The sequence below is a fragment of the Galeopterus variegatus genome, unplaced genomic scaffold (genome assembly GCF_000696425.1).
Source record: "Galeopterus variegatus unplaced genomic scaffold, G_variegatus-3.0.2 Scaffold7785, whole genome shotgun sequence".
Lineage (NCBI taxonomy): Eukaryota > Metazoa > Chordata > Mammalia > Dermoptera > Cynocephalidae > Galeopterus > Galeopterus variegatus.
In genome coordinates this window covers 43,840-66,251 of record NW_007733896.1, presented here as the reverse complement: position 1 = coordinate 66,251, position 22,412 = coordinate 43,840, and the positions used below count along the sequence as shown (strand labels likewise).

The 22,412-nt window shown below is 35.1% G+C and overlaps 1 protein-coding gene across 1 annotated transcript in view; it reads left to right on the top strand.

The window, feature by feature from the left end:
* GTF3C3 (general transcription factor IIIC, polypeptide 3, 102kDa) overlaps positions 1-22,412 on the top strand; it is a 32,477-nt gene that overhangs the window by 6,368 nt on the left and 3,697 nt on the right. Inside the window, exons 4-16 of the mRNA XM_008592333.1 lie at positions 437-560; positions 3,016-3,207; positions 3,729-3,894; positions 6,196-6,343; positions 6,830-6,902; positions 12,241-12,344; positions 13,320-13,491; positions 15,789-15,991; positions 16,320-16,421; positions 17,072-17,207; positions 18,577-18,814; positions 19,569-19,759; positions 21,741-21,895. Of these exons, the coding sequence (XP_008590555.1) occupies positions 437-560; positions 3,016-3,207; positions 3,729-3,894; positions 6,196-6,343; positions 6,830-6,902; positions 12,241-12,344; positions 13,320-13,491; positions 15,789-15,991; positions 16,320-16,421; positions 17,072-17,207; positions 18,577-18,814; positions 19,569-19,759; positions 21,741-21,895 (2,004 nt within the window). The remainder of the gene's footprint in view (positions 1-436; positions 561-3,015; positions 3,208-3,728; positions 3,895-6,195; positions 6,344-6,829; positions 6,903-12,240; positions 12,345-13,319; positions 13,492-15,788; positions 15,992-16,319; positions 16,422-17,071; positions 17,208-18,576; positions 18,815-19,568; positions 19,760-21,740; positions 21,896-22,412) is intronic.

Sequence of the window (22,412 nt, the reverse complement as noted above, 5' to 3'; positions counted from 1 at the left end):
ACCGGGACCGGCAACGGGATCGCAACCCTCGGTGTTGCGCCCACACCTCGCTCAGCCAGTGAGTGGCCGGTCTGTATGTGGGATCCGAACCCTTGGCGGGAGCACCACCACGCTTCCCAAGCGGCACACTGTAGCAGTGCGCCACCGGGCTGGCCCAACTGTAGTTTTTTAAAATTTTCTGAAATGCTCCTCTGTTGAGAGTATCACAGAATAATTCTGTTCTTTCCTGCAATTGAGTTTTAGACTTTTTGCTGCAATGTAGACTTTAATGTTAGAGTCAGAATTCAGTCATTTAGTCCCTCGTTCTGAGTTTAGAAGACTGAAAAGTTTTAAAGAAAAATTTCAGTTTTATTATGTTCTGTATTTGTTAATATGGTTGGAATTGAAATCTAAGACTATTGTATTTTAATCTAAACGTCACTTTTTTTCCATACAGGAGAAAAGGCCTCGGAGTAAACTTCCCAGAGCTCTGAGAGGTCTCATGGGTGAAGCCAACATTCGCTTTGCCAGAGGAGAACGTGAAGAGGCAATATTGATGTGCATGGAAATCATAAGACAAGGTATTTTCTGTGGGAACTTTATTGATAATAGTGGTTTAATAGTCCGACTTTTAAAACAAATGGAAGAAGAGTACTTCACTGAACTACTTAGAAAATATATTCAGAAGTTTGGTTTGTGATAAGAGAAGAAAATGAAAATCACAGAGTCAATCATTAATATTTATTGAACTCTTACAGCTTCCTTTTTTGTTTTTATTTGTTTTTTATGTTTCATTTTACAGGTTTTAGACTTTTGTACTGTTAGTCTTTTTAAAATATGGCATATGTATTAAAACCACTTGAGTGTTCTTTTTCCCTCCATTTCCCAGAACAGGCAGTGCTAGATTATTTTAATCTATTTTTTGGTTAAAGACACAATTTAAATTTGTCATCTTATCTTTTGATATAACAGCCCATCTTGGGCATATGGAAGAACATCTTCAGAAGTGATGTTTTGACTAATTATATTTATTTTTTAAAGGCAAACCTTTAATATAACTGAGGATGTAGCTATGTATCTCTCAGATAATCCTCTTTTTTTAAATTTACTTTTTCATTGTACATGTTTATGAGGTACAGCTTGTTTCAATACATGTATATATTGTATAATAATCTAATTGGAATAGTTAGCATATCTATCATCTAAACATTTATCATTTCTTTGTGGTTATAACATTCAAGATCCTCTTTTCTGACTATCGTGAAATATACAATATTATTAGCTATTGTCACCCTTAGGCACCAGAACTTGTTTTTCCTATGTAACTGTAACTTTGTAACTTTGTACTGATCTACCAACATTTCTATGCCCCACCCCTCCCCTCCTCCCCCTTCCCTGCCTCTGGTAACCACTATTCTACTTTCTATTTCTCTCTTTTTAATTTATTTGCCTTAGTTGATCTATGATAATTGTATATATTTATAGAGTACAATATGATATTTGGGTACATTGATACTGTGTGCAGTAATCATATCAGAATGCTTAGTATATTCATCACCTCAAACATTTGCCACTTCTTTCTGTTAGGAACATTCAACATCATCTCGACTAATTATTCAAAGATACACAGTCCTTTGTTATTAACTGTAGTGTCCCTATTACCATAGAACATTAGATCCCATTCTTCCTATCTCTCTAATGTTTTGTATCCACTGACCACCCTCTCTGCATCCCTCTCTCCCTTTTCCTCTCTCTCCCTTTTCCTCTCCCAGTTCCTAGTAACCACTATTCTACTCTCTACTTCTATGAGATCAACTTTTTTAGCTTCCACATGAGAGTGAGAACATGTGGTATTTCTCTCTCTCTGCCTGGCTTATTTCCCTTAACATAATTTTCTCCAAGTTTATTCATATTGCTGCAAATGGCAGAATTTTATTCTTTTTTATGGCTGAGTAGTATTTCATTGTGTATATATACCACATTTTCTTTACCCAATCATCCACTGAAGGACACTTAAGTTGGTTCCAACTCTTGGCTATTGGGAATAGAGCCATGATAAACATGGGAGTGCAGGTATCCCTTCTAGTTGATTTCCATTCCCTTGGATGTATACCTAGTAGTGAGATTGCTGGGTCATATGGTAGTTCTATTAATTACTTACATTTATCATTTTGCTTCTCTGAACGTTGTCAAATGATGCCCTCCAGAGTGGCTTGGGTAGACGTAATACAGTGAACTTTTAATTTATCTTTTCGATATTTTGGAATTTCCTTTTAGAAGTCTTATTATAATTTCCAGGATTATTCATTCGGGTAATTTGAGGCTACCGCCTTTTCTTTTTTCCTCCTTCGGAAATGAGATTAGCCAGATTTTTCCATTCAAGACATTTTATTGGATTTCTGCTTTCCAGTATTCAGAAATAAGATTAACTAAACTTTTTCCTTCAGTATATTTCATTTGGCTTCTACTTTCTAATATTATCTGTTCCTTTATTTGTTTGTAATTGTTTATTTTTGACAATAATCTTTGACTTTAATCCCTAGTAATCTTTGTATTGTGTTTCAGAAACAGTATTTCAGAAATGTAATTAACCATTCACTTTGATATCCTGCATTTAGGGGCTGCTTAAGTATACCTTTCCATTCATCCCATACTCCTTGGTGTAGGAGCTAGATCATGAAGGTTCAACACCACTGATGTGGCTGATGCTCATTGGGATGAACTTGCTGAGTTATTGAGCTATGTTTACCCTTAGCAAAGGGGAATTTTCATGAGGAAGGTGTGATGGAGAGTAGGATTTTTAATGAAATTATACTTCACTTAGACAAGATAATGCTTTAAAAATGTATGAAAATAAAATAAAGCAAATAGTGTAGTATTTACTCTTAATTCCATTAAGTAGTTTGTGTAATTCTGCTAGATTGATTTAAAGAATTTAGGTATTTTAAAAAAAGACTCACAGTTTGAACAATAGGATTGACATCAGCTCAAGCCTCTTCCCTCAGCCAATGGAATTAATTTTTTAATTCATTATAGCTCCTCTGGCTTATGAGCCATTCTCTACTCTGGCCATGATATATGAGGACCAAGGCGACATGGAGAAATCATTGCAGTTTGAGTTGATTGCTGCACATTTAAATCCCAGTGACACGGAAGAATGGGTTAGACTGGCAGAAATGTCTCTGGAACAAGACAATATTAAGCAGGCTATCTTTTGCTATACAAAAGGTAATTAAAATATTTTTCTCACTTTGATAAAATGTTACGTAATAGGTTTTTTGATAATTGCACTTCCTTCTCTGGGATGTGATATTGGCTGAAATATATTTGTTTCTTATATTCTGTTATATCAGAGGTAAATATTTGGGGTACCTCTGTTCTCATGTTTATGAGTGACTTTTTTTTTTATATTGTGAGCTAATACAACACAAAAGTTGGTAAATGAACAGTACCTTCAGTTTCCCACTGAAACCAGCATTGGTTCTAAGTTGTTCTTGAGGGTTAACGTCAGACTAGAGTGACCAAATAAAGATTAATATAGAGATTCGGGTTCTACCTGGTCTTAGATCAAACCTAATCAAGAGTTCCTGTGAAGATAAATTTATTCCAGAATAACTCCCTTGGTTCCATTGGAGAATTAGTTTAAAGTGTTTTTTTTAAAAAATTTTCTGAGATGATGGGTCACACCCAAGTACCCTGCAGTCCTTTTTGTGGCAAATACGTAATTTATATTCCTTTCTTTTTTTCAGCTCTTAAATATGAACCTACTAATGTCCGTTATCTGTGGGAGCGATCAAGCCTTTATGAACAGATGGGTGATCATAAAATGGCCATGGATGGTTATAGGCGTATTTTAAACCTTTTGTCTCCTTCTGATGGAGAACGTTTTATGCAATTGACTAGAGATATGGCAAAGTAAGTTTGGAGTGAAGTATAATCCAATACTCTTATTAATCATCTTATTTTGTAAATCAAAGCATATGTTTGAAATAGAATTTACTTTTCATTGAAGTTCAAGAAAGTGTTTTGCCATCTGTTTTTTATATTGTGCCTGAGTTGCAGTACTTTTGAGTTTCTAAGTCAGTTGTGTGATTGTTTAGAAAATTTTGTATGTACAGTTACATTTCAAGTGCTCAGAAGTTTAAAATGGGGCATGTTCTGAAAGGATGATTAGGTTCCCAGGTCTATACCTCAGCTGAAGTTGTGTATATTTGCAGATTTTTTTTTTTTTTTTTTTTTTTGGTGGATGGCCGGTATGGGGATCCAAGCCGTTGACCTTGGTGTTATCAACACTGTGCTCTAACTAACTGAGCTAACCAACAGCCCTATTTGCAACATTTTTAAAAAATATTTTTTATTGCAGATGTCCCAGTGAAATAAATGTTTGTGATCTGGGATCTTCTATAATCATTTTATCTTAAGACTAAAAGTTTTCTTTTATACTTGGCACATGTTACTGACTGTGGTATATGTTTTATTCTGAGATATGCCCTACTTCATTTACTTCTCTGATATGCTGCACAGGAAAACAAAGCAGGAAACATTTTGTCTAAGTAATGCCTTCTGGTGTGCTTTCTATTCTAGGAGTATCTTTTATGTAGTATTTCAGCCTAGGATTAACCATCTTGAGCTGGGTACTTTAGGGTTACCTCTATTAATTCCATGGCCTTTATCATGATGATGCTTAGCTATGAAATTGCCTCCTACCCTTTCAGGAATGAGTTATGCAGGAATACTAGAAGCCGTTTTATGAAATTTGTTGAGGTAATGCCATCCTAATGGTGTACCATGAGCCTTGAGGGTCTTCCCAGGTTATCTGCTATTAGATAAGTCTCAAGCTGTCATAGTATCATATTCCAGTAGGCTTCCACTTTATGATCTGTTAGGTAGCCTGTTATAGTAAATTTGTTTTCCACTTGTTTTATAATACTTTTGTTGGGGAACAGTGATGATGGCCAGTTCTGCTGCTGCCATAGAGGTCTTTCCTGTTACTGTAACTTCTCATTAATTAGGCTTTCCCTTCAGTCCCTACTTTCCCTCCAGAAATACTTACTGAATATATCTTATGCACTAGGCACTGTACAAAGAACTAGAGGACCCAGTACTGAACAAGTTTTTAAAATCTCCTGTCCTTGTGGAGCTTACATTCTATTAGAGGAGACAGGCAATAAACAGATAAACAAGTAAATATTTAGTATGTCAGATGTTGATACATATATGCAGAAAAATAAAGCAGAGAAAGGGGATAGGAATTTGAAGTTTGGGGGTGTGTTATTTTAAAATAGGGTTGTTAGAGAAGGACTTAATTACATGTGTTATGATACTGACTGAAGGTAACATATTTAGGGGAAGAGTATCACAAATAAAGGAAATGGCAAATGCAAAGGTATGCAAAGGAACAAACTGGATGCTGAAAGATTTGGCAGGGGGAGCATGGCAGAAAGGTATCAGAGGAACAGATCATTCAGCACTTGTGGGCTGCTGTGAGGGCTTTGGCTTTTACTCTGAATGAGTTTAGAAGCCATTGGAGTGTTTTGAGTAGAAACATAATGTGATCCGGTTTAAATTTTAAATGCACCAATTCTGGCTGCTCTTTAAATAGACTGAAGAATGGTAAGGGCAGAAGCAAGAGACGAGTTAGGAAATTATTGCAGTGATACGTGGAAGGGAAAAATGGTAGCTTGGACCAGGGTAGAAGCAGCAGTAGGTGGTAAGAAGTAATCAGATTCTGGATGTATTTTGAAGGCAGAGCTCTCAATATTTTCTGATAAGTATGGGATGTGAGTTGTGCATGTGCTTGTGAGCAACTGTGAGCGAGTGTGTGCATATATGCACACGCACTTGGGCAAGTTTGTTTGGGGGAAGGAAGAGGGAGGGAAGGGGAGAGAAACAGAGAGGGAAAAGAAAAGAGTTCTGAGGACTAAATCCTGACGTACTCCACTGTTTAGAAGTCGGGGAGAAGAGGAAGAAACAGCAGGGAGTCTAAAAGGAAATGGCCAATAAAGTAGGGGGAAACTAAGAGAACATGATGTTCCAGAATTGTATTAAAGAAAGCACTTTAAGGAGCAGGGATGCTCATCTGTGTGAAATACTGCTGATAGATCACATGAAATAAGGACTGAGAATTGACAGTGAGATTTAGCAACATGGAGATCAGAACTTTTGGCAGAGTAGTAAGAACAAAAGTTGACTGTATTTTGCCATTTACTTTTTTAGGAGCTACTATGAAGCCAATGATGTTACTTCAGCTATTAATATAATTGACGAAGCTCTCTCAAAACACCAGGGCCTAGTCTCCATGGAAGATGTTAACATAGCAGCTGAACTATATATTTCTAACAAGCAGTATGACAAAGCTTTGGAGGTAGGAATGCTTCTGTATTTCTCTGTTAGGTTTTGAACATGTTTCTTTGTTCTAGAAATTTTTTAAAATTAGCAGTTCCTTATTTTAGTTATATATTAAATTATTTATATATTTAAAGCCTATGTGGAAAAAATAGATTTCTAGATTCTGTAGTAATTCTATATGAAATATAAAATGCAGTTTTCATTTGATAAAAGTTATCGCCGTTATCACAATTATGAAGTGTGTTTACTTCAGGGTAGCGGGATTCAACAGTCAGACTACTATGATTCACTTTTTAATCATAGTTTGAATCATCATTAGTTAGCTTTAGTTAATATGGTACAAAAATGTTAATGTATCATGGTTCCTTATTTTAGAAAGACTTTTCCTTCTTATAGCCCATTTTTATGTTGTAGAGATTATTTGAATTAACTGTATAAATCTTTGCATTATGAAAAGGATTTTCATACATAAATATTATATCCTTTTCCCCCATTCTTTTAGGTAATTACAGATTTTTCTGGAATTGTGCTTGAAAAAAAAGCTTCAGAAGAAGGAACCTCAGAAGAGAATAAAGGTTGTAGTTTCCTTTGCATATGAAACTGTATATAATTACCTCTTGCTCATAAAGTGGTATTTTGAATTGATGGTTCCATAACAAGTTTTCCCAGGAAGGATTTTTTTCCTCAGAGAGATTTCATGTCTTTTTCCTTTATTGACTTTTAAAAGTAATTTTTTTTTTTTTCTTCCTTTTTGTCTTTTTACTGACCGGTAACGGGATCGCAACCCTCGGTGTCCAGTGCGCCACCGGGCCGGCCCTAAAAGTAATCTTTTAAAAAATTGTTTTGAGTCCCTTTTATTTCTCAATATGTCCATTAGAATATGGCATTTCTCATTGACCCAGCGGGATCGCAACCCTCGGTGTCCAGTGCGCCACCGGGCCGGCCCTAAAAGTAATCTTTTAAAGAAATTGTTTTGAGTCCCTTTTATTTCTCAATATGTCCATTAGAATATGGCATTTCTCATTGACCCAAGGTCTTTTTCATTCATTCTTACAGGGAAAAAATAAATTACTGAATAGCTTATCAAAAACGTTCAGATCTTAAGACATTTACTTTTTTAAAAGGACTTAAAATGATCTCTTTTAAAAAATTCTACTTTAAGCTTAAGTATTTATGTAAAAAGTAGAAATTAATGTGACTACCCTACATTGTTTGAAAACTCAAAATGTGTAATAAAAAGAATGATTAGAAAGTCATCTGGATCCCCATACTGGCTGGCTGCCAAAAAAAAAAAGTCATACTACCTGAAGTGTGGCTTTCAGGGTCTCTCTCAGTTCTTTCCCTCATCTTGGCTCTTTTCTTTAACTGCACGCATTAACTTATTCTGTGAATATATTAACATGCAGGACCCTATCTGAGGTCGTAACAAAATTGGTCTTCTTTATGGGCAAGTAGGCATTCCTATTCTTTTTAAAGAATTCCTGTGAAGTACCTTTCACCCCTACCCTATGGGGATTTTGATGGAGTCGAAGGAAGGGGGGAGCAAGTTGATACTGAGTACTGGCTGTTTCAAAATAGCTCCCTCCCTGGGCTGTCTTGTTGCCTGAAAATTCCATCATTATGTAATCCCTTGGGTTAAGGCAAAATTATTCAAAAATAAAAACGCTTATTTAAAATATAATCCATCCTAATGGCGAGTAGTAGTTCATAGAGAGCAGGACCCAAGATGGGATATGGGACAGATAAATGTTGAAGTGGAAAGTTACTGGGGAAGGGAAGTTCAGTTCAATAAGTTTCTTATAAGAGATTATGCTTAGTGTGTGGGGAATACACAGATGAGTATGACATTTCCTGTCCTCAAGGAAGTGGGAAGGGGAAGAGGGGTTCAAATGAAGTGTATACAGTTTAAATGTGACAGAAGTTGTGTGATAATTTCTGTAATAAAATTGATATTATGGAAAAATGGAGGAGGGCAGTATACTAAGGATTAGAGGATGTTTATAGAGGCACAGTTTGTTTGTTTGTTTTCATTATCCAAATCCTAGACCTTGCTGTTACAAGGTGGTGCTCTAACCAACTGAGCTAACCGGCTAGCTCAAGAGGCACAATTTAAGCAGAAATCCATGGGAAAGTTGTTCCAGATTGAGTCACAAGTTTTGGGAGCATTGGTTGGTATGGGCAGGATCAGGTAGCGTACTCTGGCTGGCTGGGGCTCTTGAGTGACCAGGGTGGTATGAATGAGTAAGGAGTAGGAATTGTAGTGGTATGAAAGCATGGATTAGAGCATTTGAAGGACTCTGCCTGTTTTGATACTTTTCTTGGACCTGGCCCAGGTTAGAGCTGAGGCCCAATTAAGTTATTCTGTAGTCATAATTTCTGTTTAAGATTTTTCTTCTAAAAAATTACATTTGTGTTGAAAATTGTTGCTGTCCTTTGCTTTGGAAAATATTAAAGAAATACAATGTTCTGTCCAAGTTTTAATTATAAATATGATTAGTCATTTGTTGCTTAATATATTTTACTGTGTTTCATTGATTTTATTTTCCTTCCTTACTTAATGATTTAGCATATTTAACATAAATCAATGACAGGTTAGAGTTTAAACATAAGTGTTTTTCTTAGTACATAAAATAATAGTGCATCTGAAATATATGGCATCTTAGAGTTGATAAAATAGCTTTAAAGAAAAAGTATGTTCAGAAGACTAGGAGGTTAAAACACTTCCAAAGTGAGCAAAAGTAGTTGTTTTTTAATATGCATTTTTGAAAATGAGTAATTATTGGTAGATTAAGCATTGCTACTGAGGTTCATATTTTTTAATTCTCCTAAATGTGGATGACCTAATGGGAGTTCAGGAGAATGAAGTGCCAGTGAAACAGAGACATGTTTTTAAAGAGTAGTCCTGTTACGGCTGGCTGGTTAGCTCAGTTGTTTAGAGCATGGTGCTGATAACACCAAAGTTAGATCCCTGTACTAAACATCTGCCAAGTGAAAAAAAAGATAGTGCTGTTAAATATAGTTAATAACGAATCATATACTCTTGTGGGGACTATAAGTATATATACAGTACTCACTGCTTATCTGTGGTTTTGTGTTCCACTGTTTTGTTTTCTGCAGTTTTGCTTTCCCTGGTTTCATTTAACCCAAAGTCAACTGTAGTCTGAAAATATTAAGTGGAAAATTCAAGAAATAAACAATTCATAAGTTTAAAATTGCACATCATTCTTAGTAGCTCTCTGTACCGCCCGGGATGTGAATCATCCCTTTATCGTATCCATGCTGTATATGCTACATGCTGGTTAGTAACTTAGTAGCTGTCCTGGTTATCAGATTGACTATTATATCATAGTGCTTATGCTCAAGTCACCCTTATTTTATTCAGTAATGGCCCCAAAGCATAGTGATACTGGCAATTCACATATGCCAAAGAGAAGCTGTGAAGTGCTTCCTTTAAGTGAAAAGGTGAAAGTCTTGAGGAAAAAAAATCATATGCTGAAGTTGGTAAGAACAAATCTTCTATCTGTGAAATTGTGAAAAAGGAAAAATAAATTAGTGTTAGTTTTGCTTTTTCACCTCAAACAGCAAAAGTTAGGCCACAGTGCATGAGAAATGCTTAGTTAAGATGGAAAAGGGATTAAATTTGTGGGTGCAAGATGTGACCAGAAAGATGTTCCAATGGACAGTAATAGAGTTTGGTACTATCTAAGGTTTCGGGCATCCACTGGAGGTCTTGGAAAGTATCCCCTGGGGATAAGGAGGGACTACTGTATTACCATCCTTAGCATTGCCAAATCAACATTCAAGTATCTAAATATTCTCAATCTCTGTGCTTATTTGATTGAACTGGTAACAGTTGTGGACCAGCAAGGGTCACAGACCACACTTTGAATAGCACTGCCCTGTAGCATTATAAAGTACCCTTTTTCCCCTTTTAAATATAGTTGACCTGAATTCTACCTTGTCTGATATTGAGACTGTGACCCTCCTACTTTCTTGTTGTTTGCATCTGCCTGCTGTACCTTTGCTTGTCCTTTTATTTTCACCCTTCACTTGATTTTAGGTATGCATCTAGTATTCAACATAAAGTTGAGTTTTACTTTATTCTGAAAGCAAGATTTTTTATTTATACATCTGTATACACTGTATCTTTAATGGGTATGCTGAGATTTAAAGTATTTCATATACTATAACTTACCTTACTCGTTGAAAGTTAAAAGACATATATTTTATTGAACACTGTCTTAGTCCGTTCAGGCTGCTCTAACAAAATACCTTAGATTGGGTAAGTTATAAACAACAGAAATTTATTGCTCATAGTCTGAAGGCTGAGAAGTCCAAGATCAAGGCACCAGCAGATTTGGTGTTTAGGAAGGGACATTTCCTCATAGATGGTGCCTTCTTGGTGCGTCCTCACATGGCAGAAGGGGTGAACAAGCTCCCTGAGGTCTTTTTTATGACGGTATGAATCCCACCACCTCCTAAAGACCCTACCTCAATACTATCACTTTGTGGTTATGTTTCAATGTATGAATTGTGGGGGGACACAAACATTCAGACCATAGCAAGTGGTATTTCTAGAAAGAAAATCACAATAAGAGTTTGGAATATAGAACCTATATATGTGGGTGCTTCAAAAATTTCATAGAGGGCTGGCCCGGTGGCGCACTGCGATGACAATAAGAGTTTGGAATATAGAACCTATATATGTGGGTGCTTCAAAAATTTCATAGAGGGCCGGCCCGGTGGCGCACTGCAATGGTGCGCCGCTTGGGAAGCGCGGCGGCGCTCCCGCCAAGGGTTCGGATCCCACATACAGACCGGTTCCCGCTCACAGGCTGAGCGGGGCGCGGGAGCAGCACCGAGGGTTGCGATCCCGTTGCCGGTCCCGGTCCAGTGCGGGGGCGACACTGGGGGTTGTGATCCGTTGCCAGACATGGAAAAGGACCAAAAAAAAAAAAAAAAAATTTCATAGAAAAATAGAATTAAAAAATACAAATCTTTTCATGAACTTTTAAAAGTAGCCTCATATTATGTAGGTAGAAGCCCATTTTAGTAAAGTCAAAAGGCTCATTAAAATGCCCACGTTGTGTTTAGTCCTTATTCAGATGAGTGACCATAGCTCCTGTCTACAGAAGAATTATGCAGTGAATATAGCCTTGACTCAGATAGACATGGTCTTTATCCTTATGGAGCTTATGGTCTAGTGTGAGTAAATTTACATGGTAGGTAAATTCTCCTCTCATTGAGCGGAATAAATATCTAAGCTAGATTTCTGATGTCAGTTATTGTCTTGGAGCTCAGTGATAAAAAAAGGTCTCAATTAAACCTGTCCAAATCCTCCTATGACTTGGTAATTTTAGACGTACTTCTAGAAAACAGATGAAACTATTTAATTTTTGAAGTAATTTTTAATGTATTCCACCATTTAAGATACATCTTTAATGTCCTTCTATACTTCAGGTTTTCCAGAAATGGAAACATAAATTTATTTGGAATTTACAATACAAAATAACTTAAATGTGGATAAAAATTCCTTTAACTAATTTCCCAGGGCTTTAAAAATTGTTTTGCTGTAATGAAGTTTTAGAAATCAGGAAGATAAAAGAATTCATACATCTTGGTCATTTTTGTCTTTTTAGTTCTTTGTAGTTTTGATAGAAGGTGTAGAAGTTTATGTATGTTTTAGATAAGTAGATATTAGGAAAGAATAGGAAGGATAATTGCAACCAAAGGACAGACTGAAGGAGGCATAAGAAGTTGGTAATAGAGTTGGCCAGACTTAGAATTGACTGTGGAATCATTTGCTTTGCATGAAGTAAATTAGATCTTACATAGAAGATAACAGTTTGCTTCAGTTGCCCCCACATTCTAAGCTTGCATATAGGAACTGCTTTTGGTCTGTCTATGCCACAGCTGGTGAGAATGTTACCTGCACTATACCTGATGGTGTACCAATAGATATCACAGTGAAGTTGATGGTCTGCCTTGTACATCTCAACATCCTTGAGCCACTTAATGTAAGTAACATTAAGACCTGCACTTGAGGCACTGCAGATCAAATCCACAATCTGTTTTCTTTAGATGACAAGAAATTGTAACTTGACCCAGATTTTCACATGTCTTAATAACCATGGAGGTCACAATAAAGATTAAATTATTTTTGTATGAATGTCTTATAAAAGCTAAAAATGTTTTGCAATTGGGCTTATAATTATTTATTTTTCTTTTAAAATGAGAATAATGTAGAGATCAGAATTTGAGATTGAGCCTTCAGACAGTTGGTAATAATTCTGACATCTATTCTCTTTTGCTGACTTTGGACCAGGTGTTTCATTAAAGAAAAAATGTATTGGGCGTATACTTGTAGACCTCAAGATAAGGTATTGAGTAAAATATACAAATCCCTACCCTCATGGATCTTTTGTTTTAATAGGATTAGATAGATAACAAATTAAATATATAAAATATATAGAATATTGGTTGGTGATAAGTGTTCTGGAGAAAAATCAAAGAAGAAAAATAGGGAATATATTGGGGGTGGAGTAAAGTTGCAGTTTTCAACAGGGGAGTAAGGAAAGGCCTCTCTGAAAAGGTGACATTTAAATAATGACCTGAAGGAAGTGAGGCAGTAAACCATGGTGATATCTGAGGGAACAGCTTTACAAAAACATCTGTAAACACAGAGGCCCTGAGGCACGGGTATGATTGGCTTGTTAGAAGAGCACAACAGATCAGCATTGTCTTATTTCCTGCAGTGCCTGCCTTTTAACAGGTCCATAAAATGTGACGAATGAATGATGGAAGTATGAGTTCTTTTTAATAGAGATACAGCAATGAGTAGAAAAATGATCATTTAAAGTTGTTTTATTTTGCCTTGCTTCTTTCCAGCTTGCCTCATATAACTGACATACTTCTGTATGTTAAAAAGAGAGCTATAGATAGAGTGTATGTTTGTAATGAATGCTTGACTTCAGCCTCTTTTTTGGGTATAGCCTCTCTTGACAACACTAGTGGAACAGAATCCTGAAGATATGGGAGACCTCTACCTAGATGTTGCTGAGGCTTTTCTGGATGTTGGTGAATATAATTCTGCACTTCCCCTCCTCAGTGCACTTGTTTGTTCTGAAAGATACAACCTTGCAGTAGTTTGGCTTCGGCATGCAGGTAATACTTTTTTTGTGGGTGGGAGAAGTTTGAATCATATAAGCAGGCCAGAATTTACTTTCCTAAGATGGTAGTAATATTATAAAATATTAATTTCTTAGTGCAAGTACTTCTGGTTTCAGTGCAGTTTTTTGAATGTCAGTATTAAAAATTGTCTTGCTAGGCTGTTAGGTGATTTTCCCCTCACTAATGCTTTGGAGGAACAATTCACTTAATGGTATCAGAATGAAGTGGGAGGACTAACATGTACCTTAAACACTTGACTTTTACCTGTCTTAACCACAGGCTCTGATTTCTATTAATGGATTGTCAGACTTGGGGTGAAATCTAATTTTTGAATTTTTACAGATTTGTGTTTAATATGATATTTGAGAGAAAATTTAATGTTATTTTTCAGTGCTCAAGATTGGATATTATTAATCATTTTATTTCACTGTGCTTAAAAGTCCACGGTAATCTGAAATAAATCTAAATGGAGTGGAAAAAATAGCTTAAGAAACACAACTAAATCTCTTGAAGAAACAGATAAAAGCAAAAAATATTCTAATAGGATTTCCTGTTGAGTCAACATAAAAGATTCATTAAAAATTGAATACTCTTGGTTTAAAATATTACCTGATGGCAGAAAGTTCTCTGTAAGTAGAGAAGCGTTGATTGACATTTCAGGACAGTAGCTCACTCATATTACAGATATGAACTAGGAAAGAGAGCACTTAATAATTAAAATAACACTTTTCTGTTTAGATAAGTGAACATGATTACAAATTTAATACCATCATAAAACGTTATATTATTTGTGAGATTTGAATTTTAAAGACATGAGCAGGGAGTTTGAATTTTTATTGCTTTTCTAAAGTTGTGATACTGAAATTGCTCCTGTATTGCTAATAGTAGATACTTTTGAAATCCTATTTATTTATGATCATAATTCTGATAAATGCCATTTCCATTTTAAGCTCATGTAGCTTGAGATGAGTGGAAGGTAAAACCTCAGAGTCATCTGAAAATCATAAAGAAATCTGGGATCAGTATATGAGAAAGATCATTAGAGTAATGTAATAACTGTAGTGTAACAAAGTATCTTTAAAACTGAAAAATGAAAAAAATAAGAAATAACACTGTGATGGTCCATTCATAATAGTATTCTTCTTTTAATATCAAAATTTAACCTAAAGATTATGGTCAGGATAGATTTGAGAAATCAGCTGGAAGCAAAAATACTTAGGAGATAACTGCAGTGGAAAAGGAAAGAGATGAAAAGGGCCTAGATTAGTGTTGCTGCCATCAGGATGGAAAGAAGAAATGCTTATGGGGATTCATTTTCAAGTTCAAATGGTAGGACTTAGTGATTGATTGGGCATGAAGTTTGAGGAATAGGGCCCATAACCTGACTTTTGAGAACTTACCCTGAGGAACTAATTGAGTGGAGTGAGGGGAGGCAGTTAATATTAGGGATCATGAAACTTTTGGGAGCCTGGCGGGTAACAAAAATGAGTGAAGTGGACAAGTAAGAGTGGGAGGGAGGGGTGAGACCTGGAGAGCCCCATACGAAGAGCTGTTTGTTAGCATGGGCTGATGTGCCATGTGGGAATGGGGGGCCACCATCGTTGCCAAATCCAGATTTTTCAAAAGAATCCAGAACTGTAGATTTTATAAGAATCCTAATTTTTAAAAATTTAGGCTGTTAACGGTTTTTACAAGCACTGTGACCTAATAAAACACATTTGTGTCTTCGATTGGTCTGTCAGTTGTGAACTCTGGCTTATAAACACGAAGTTGTTCACTGCTGTGTTATTTATTAGGTTAAAAATTTGGAGGAAACTAAATGTCAATATGGTTTCAGGTAAACAATTTGATTGATTATTATATAATCATTCAGAATGCCAATTAAGACATGCAAAAATGTTTAAAGCAGAGTGCTAAGTGAATAAAGCAGACCCCACATTGTATGTGCACACTGATTACATCCTAGTGGCAGTTTGAATTTCATTAGTGAGACTGATAGATTGAGCTATCAATAGATAGAGATTAGAAGGAATAGTTGTTTCAAGGTACTAGAAATATGCATTCATTTCTTTCTTGTTTAATTTTTTTTATATTGTTATAATTTAGATTGAGCTATCAATAGATAGAGATTAGAAGGAATAGTTGTTTCAAGGTACTAGAAATATCCATTCATTTCTTTCTTGTTTAATTTTTTTTATATTGTTATAATATTTCTTTAAAAGTGGAAAAGTAATTTTGGGCAATTACAAATCTGTAGTTCATATTTATGCTTTATTTTGACATTTTCTTAGAATGTTTAAAGGCCTTGGGCTATATGGAGCGTGCTGCTGAAAGCTATGGCAAAGTAGTTGATCTGGCCCCGCTCCATTTGGATGCAAGAATTTCACTTTCTACCCTTCAGCAGCAGCTGGGCCGTCCTGAGAAAGCTCTGGAAGCTCTGGAACCAATGTATGATCCAGATACTTTAGCCCAGGATGCAAATGCCGCACAGCAGGTATGCCTTGTAAGATAGAAGGAAGTTTTTTTGGTATATTCTATTTTAGAATTTTCTCCTCAGTTAAAGATGTCTGTAGAGCTTATATCCAAAGTTTTATTTTAGTGTAGTAAATTTAGTGTTTTTGAAAAATGATTTTGAGTCTTAAGTTTTAGGCACTTATTAGATATTATAAATTATAGTTTCCAAAATATTGGATCTTAGTTATTTTGAAAGATCATAAAGCAAATGTTCTCAAAGTTTGGTTTCTAAAACAAAACTTGTCTATGCAAATAAAATGACTTATAAAAAAGGAATCTTGTCACACTTACTATCATGTGCTTTTTAGGAACTAAAGTTACTGCTTCATCGTTCTACTTTGTTGTTTTCACAAGGCAAAATGTATGGTTATGTGGATACCTTACTTACCATGTTAGCCATGCTTTTAAAGGTGGGTAATGATCTTTCTTTATATTAGCCTTGTTGACTTTTTAAATGTTGAATATTTTATTTAAGCATAGATTATAGCTACTTTGTAATTGCTTTACTGTATTATACTTGAACTTTTGAAAGTGATAATCAGATAAAGACAAAAGACTTAGAGATTAGTAGTATATAATTGAAAGTTCTACATGATAGTATAAACTTGACTGTAAATTAAGTGAAATGAAATCTTTCCTAATGCATACTTAGAAAAGTGAGAAATGTAGTATGACCAATTATTGGCCCTGCAGACAAAGCACTATGTGCCAAAATTGTTCACTTTGCAAAAACGTTTTCCAGATCTGACATCCTTTCTGAGTCTGTCTTTTTTGTAGAGAGAGAGAGAGAGAGAGAGAGTGTGTGTGTGTGTGTGTGTGTGTACATATTATAAAGTTTATGTGAATTGCCTTCTTTTTCCCTTCTAAGGTGCATAGTGTGACCCCAAACTACTTTGGTAAGGAAAAAAAAAGTCAATTAATTCTACTTTTAGGTATTTTTTAGTGTAGTAGTTTGATATCTTTTTCCCTACTAAAGAAGCTTTCAGTCACACTTGTGGCCCATAGGTTGTCTTTAAGAAATTATTGATCAAAAAATCTCAAATTATCATCTTTAATTCAGGTAGCAATGAATAGAGCCCAAGTCTGTTTGATATCCAGTTCCAAATCTGGAGAGAGGCATCTCTACCTTATTAAAGTATCAAGAGACAAAATATCAGACAACAATGACCAGGAGACAGCAAATTGTGATGCAAAAGGTAATTACTTCAGTTGCTTTATTATATAAAACTTGGCTGAATTGAAAAAGACTCAAGAAGTAACATCTGACAGTAATCTAATTGAAAATACACTCTTTTCAAATAAAACGAAATTTTTAAATCTAAATCTCTTAAGTATAATAAACTCATTAGATGTTTTAAAAAAAGGCTAAGTGTAAATACTTTATTTTAAATTATTAAAAGGAGAGCCTCAGCTTGTATCTTTCCGTGAAAAAAAACACAACTTTTATTTTTTAAGAAGAAAATATATTTTAAGAAATTTGTGAAGATTAGATGACAGTACAGGTTATTTGTCCAGCCACTTCAACTACATGTATTCCATTTTCTATTAAATTCATTTTTGTCAAATGTAGCAATAGTCAGAGAAACTCTTTGCAAATAAGTTGCTGTGACCCAGTCTCAAATAATATAATTTTAAAAGGCATCTATTTTTAGCTGGAAAAGCATCAAGTATGTTTAGACGAGGTTATTACTCAGAGAGAGAATTTTGGAAATGACTTGACCATAATTCAACTGGAGATGTCAGTCTCGTAGAAGATGATTTCATTGTTAGTTGATTAATTCAAAAAACATTTATTAAATCGTTATTATAGGCATTATTAGAGACAGGAAGGGCTGGAGGGCTCAGCTGTTCATAATCTAACATTACATGCCTCAGAGCCCTGTAGTCTCTTCAGTTGATTGATTCTGGGTTTATCCCAACAGCTTCTACCTCTGCAGCATGTATTTTGGACCATATTTCCTTAAGTTATATTTTTCTCTATATCTGATTCTGTCTGTTTTCTTTTAGTGATTCTACATTTCAGGTCCATTGTTGTTTTTTTAAGACTCATAAGGTTTTGTTGGTTTGTTTCTTAGTTAATTTCATCATGGTAGGGATCACATTACACTGGTGTACCAGGATAGGATGAGCCAAGCCTCTTTATGTTAACATGAAACTTTGCACTCTGATATTTTGACTTAACATCTTCTCATAGATATTTCCTCATATTACCCTATCCTCTTATAGCTATTGTATTTAAGGAATGTGTAATATTCCATTGGATAGCAGTTCCATAATGTATTTGATCATTCCCTTATTATTTTTTGGTATATGATTGCTTCTGATAATTTTCTTTTATAAGTTATAATGTAATGAGCATCTTCATATAGATGTATCCATACTTTGATTGTTTAGGATAGAAACCCAGAAGAATTATTAGATCAAAGACAATAAAAATGTTTTATGGCTTTTGATATTTCTCAACGGTAATAAAAGGGAGGCTTCTTCCAGAGAAATAAGAGAAGGTTGTTAAAGGAAAAGAGAAATTTCTAACAGTCCTACTGGTTTTCATTGGTCTCATTTTAGCAATATTTGCTGTACTCACAAGCGTCTTGACAAAAGATGACTGGTGGAACCTTCTGTTGAAGGCCATATACTCCTTATGTGACCTATCCCGATTTCAAGAGGCTGAGTTACTTGTAGATTCTTCACTGGAATATTATTCATTTTATGATGACAGGCAAAAACGCAAGGAACTAGAGTACTTTGGTCTGTGTGCTGCAATTCTGGACAAAAATTTCAGACAGGCGTACAACTATATCAGGTGACTTCCCAATAATTTATTTTAATATATTCTTTGATAGAGTATGTACATTTACCTTGACTTAGTCTCTCATACTGAAGAATTAATTAGCTATTTTATTTTTAGCTTTCCTGATGCTTACTGATTGATTCAGTTCACTGGTGATTCTCTAAGGCTATGTATAAGAGCACAGACTCTAGAGCCAGGCTTCCTGGGTTTGAATCCCAGCCCTTCTTAAGCTAGTTACTTAACCACTAGTCCCTCAGTCTCCCAATTTATAAAGGGACATCATAATACCACCACCTCATAGGATTATTATGAGGTACTATGAGAGTTAAATGAGTTTTATAGAGAGAGCCTTTTTGGTGTGCGGTGGGGGTTAGGGGGACATTATCAATTTTATTTCCAGATAGAGCCTTTTAACAATTCCAGGCACACGTTATTATCAGTTATTATTCATTGCTCATTGTACTGCAGCTGTAGTGGGCAAGAAGAGAAAAAAGTGAACTTAAACCACTTGATTCTGTTTTTTGGTTTAATAATTTTGTTGAAAAGCAGAAAAAATGTAAAATACTAACTCAAGTAGCATTTCCTAGGAAAAAAATCTTTCATTGTCTAAGGTTTTGCTTAAATAGATTGAAACAGTCTGCTTTTCCTTGTTGGGGGATGGTGCATTTCAGTGTTGGTAGGACAGCACTGAAGGGTTTCATTCTTAGAACTCATGAAGATTCTCTTTTTACATTATTTTCCCCCTCACGCTCTTTTGCAATTTTAGGGTAATGGTAATGGAAAATGTCAGTAAACCCCAGCTCTGGAACATTTTTAATCAAGTTACCATGCACTCCCAAGATGTACGGCATCATCGCTTCTGTCTCCGTTTAATGCTGAAAAACCCAGATAATCATGCCCTGTGTGTCTTAAATGGACACAATGCATTTGTATCTGGTAGTTTTAAGCATGCGCTTGGTAAGTGCCCTGGCACATGACTTTGTAAGGCATAGACAGTGTGGTGGTTAAAAGCCTAGCCTTTAGAGTGGAACTGCCTAAATTTAAATAGCAGCCCCACCATGGAAAATTATTTTACCTCTCTCTGCCTCAATTTCTTTATCTCTAAAATGGAGATAATAATTGGACCTACCTTGTAGATTATTGTGAAAATTAAATGAGTTAATATAAGGTACTTAAAATAGTGCCTGGTATATATAGTAAGTGGCTATAAGTATTAGCAATAATGATATTAATATTAATATTTGTTATTTTTATTAAGCTTTGGTTGTAAAAGGCTGATGTAGGTCTTATAATTAATTTAAAGGTCAGCAATTTTCCCTGCTTAAGCTTTCTTGTTTTTAAAATTTTTTCATTAATTATGGATTCTTTGCCACCTGATTTTAATTTGCTACAGTACGAAAAGGATTTAAGATGTGCTGATAGTTCATTCCTTTAGGAGGCAAGTCATCATGTCAAGATTTATTTATATGGTGCTTACTAATTCTAACAAAACTCAGGGAAAATTCATTAATCACTTATAATAAGGAATTTCTATAATAAGAAATCAGAAACAAATAAGTAGAAAAATAACTAACCAAATGTTTAAACTTAAAATTAGGTGTGTATTTCTTTTTTTTTTCTTTTCTTTCTTTTTTTTTTTTTTTAAAAGATGACCGGTAAGGGGATCTTAACCCTTGACTTGGTGTTGTCAGCACCACGCTCAGCCCGTGAGCGAACCAGCCATCCCTATGTGGGATCCGAACCCGGGGCCTTGGTGTTATCAGCACCGCACTCTCCCGAGTGAGCCACGGGCCGGCCCCAGGCGTGTATTTCTTGCTGCCCAAAAGCTAGTATTGCCAAGTTCATTTCTGAGTAAACTGTGATTTTTGGCTATTTAATACTTTCGTGTTTCTTTGTGTATGGTTGGTATTTTCATAATCATTCAGCCAGTAACTGTGAACATCAGATGTTGATGTGTGTGCTTTCTGAAATTGTTTGTTTAATATTGAGAAAATATAAAATAGAAATTTATTTTAATTTCCTATATTAGAAACTTTTACAGAAAATGAAAATAGAAAAGTCCAAATGGCATTCCACCATCTTTGCTGCTAAAGAGATTTTGTGGTATTTGTTCCTTCCAGAATAGAAGCTGGAAGGAATGGAAGTTTTTATGTGTACATGTTGCATTATAGATTATTCCTTTACAAGAAAAATTTTCTTAAATTCCTCTAGCTCATGTGATTAGGCTTTTGACATGAGATAATTGTATATATGGAATACATGGAATTCATAAAACTGTTATTATTAGATATAGTTAGCTTTCTCAGGAAAAACAAAGTAGTTGCTACATTTGGGAAAACACCACCTGTAATCTAAAAAACAAAACAGTTATTTTTCCTTTTCTCTCCTCCATGATTAATTACATTTGAATTAATAAAACAGATCAATTAATTTTATATAAGAATTCACCAACACTATAAGAATTCACCAACACTCCTTCATTGCTTTAAAAATAGATTTATGATCTTAAAATAAATTATAATCACAATTAATAAATTATTTATTTTTAAAGTATTGCTCCACATGGAAATGTCTAGCTGTGCCTAAAAGAAGGGTACTTTTACTCTTTTTTTTTTTGGCGACTGGCCGGCACAGGGATCTGAACCCTGGCCCTTGGTGTTACTACTCCGTGCTCTAACCAACTGAGCTAACCGGCCAGCCCTAGTTACTCCTATTAATCTTCATGGTCGGGATCGCTCATGGGGAAATTCTTCTAATTATGTTATGTGTTGTTTTAAAATTAAAATTAATGTGCATCTGGTTGATATTTAAGATAGAATGTATACATATGCTAAAAATCAGTAATGTTTGTTTGGGCTCAAAATATATTTGAATAATTGTTGAAGAAATAACAACTCTGTCCTTGTCACACTATCTAACACCACTGCTCATTTTCCAGGACAGTACGTGCAAGCCTTTCGCACCCATCCCCACGAACCTCTGTATAGCCTCTGTATAGGCCTAACCTTTATTCACATGGCATCTCAGAGGTATGTGTTAAGGAGACATGCTCTGGTTGTGCAGGTAATTCATTTGGATTTCTCATTACTTTATGTTCCTTGAAAATGAATAATACCTAATGCTTTTCTGAAATCCTGCTTCAGAAGTAATACCTACTTAGTACACATGTTGGGAGTCCCCAACGCTTATCCCCATGTTCAGCACTCATGGGACTCAGTATACGGTTGTACTCATGGCTAAGACTTATTACAGCAATGTGGTAAGAATACACAGCCAGATCATAGGAGAAAAAGACACAGGTGGAATCTGGAGGAATCCATGCAGGCTTCCTTATACTCTGGAGCCCACAGGTTCCAGCCATTCTACATTCTAGGTCCTGAAGATTCATTTAAGTTAGTTTTTGAAAATATAATAATACATACATACAATAATGTATGATGAGTGTAACTATTTTCTTACACCGTCACCAACAAATTTTTCTTCTAAAATTTTCTTTTTAGTTCTTAAAGCAATTCAAAATTATGTTTTTGTTTTCTTTACTTTTTTATAGTTTGTTTCTTCTTTTTTTTTTTTTTTTTTTTTTTTTTTTTTTTTTTTCGTGTCCGGCAAC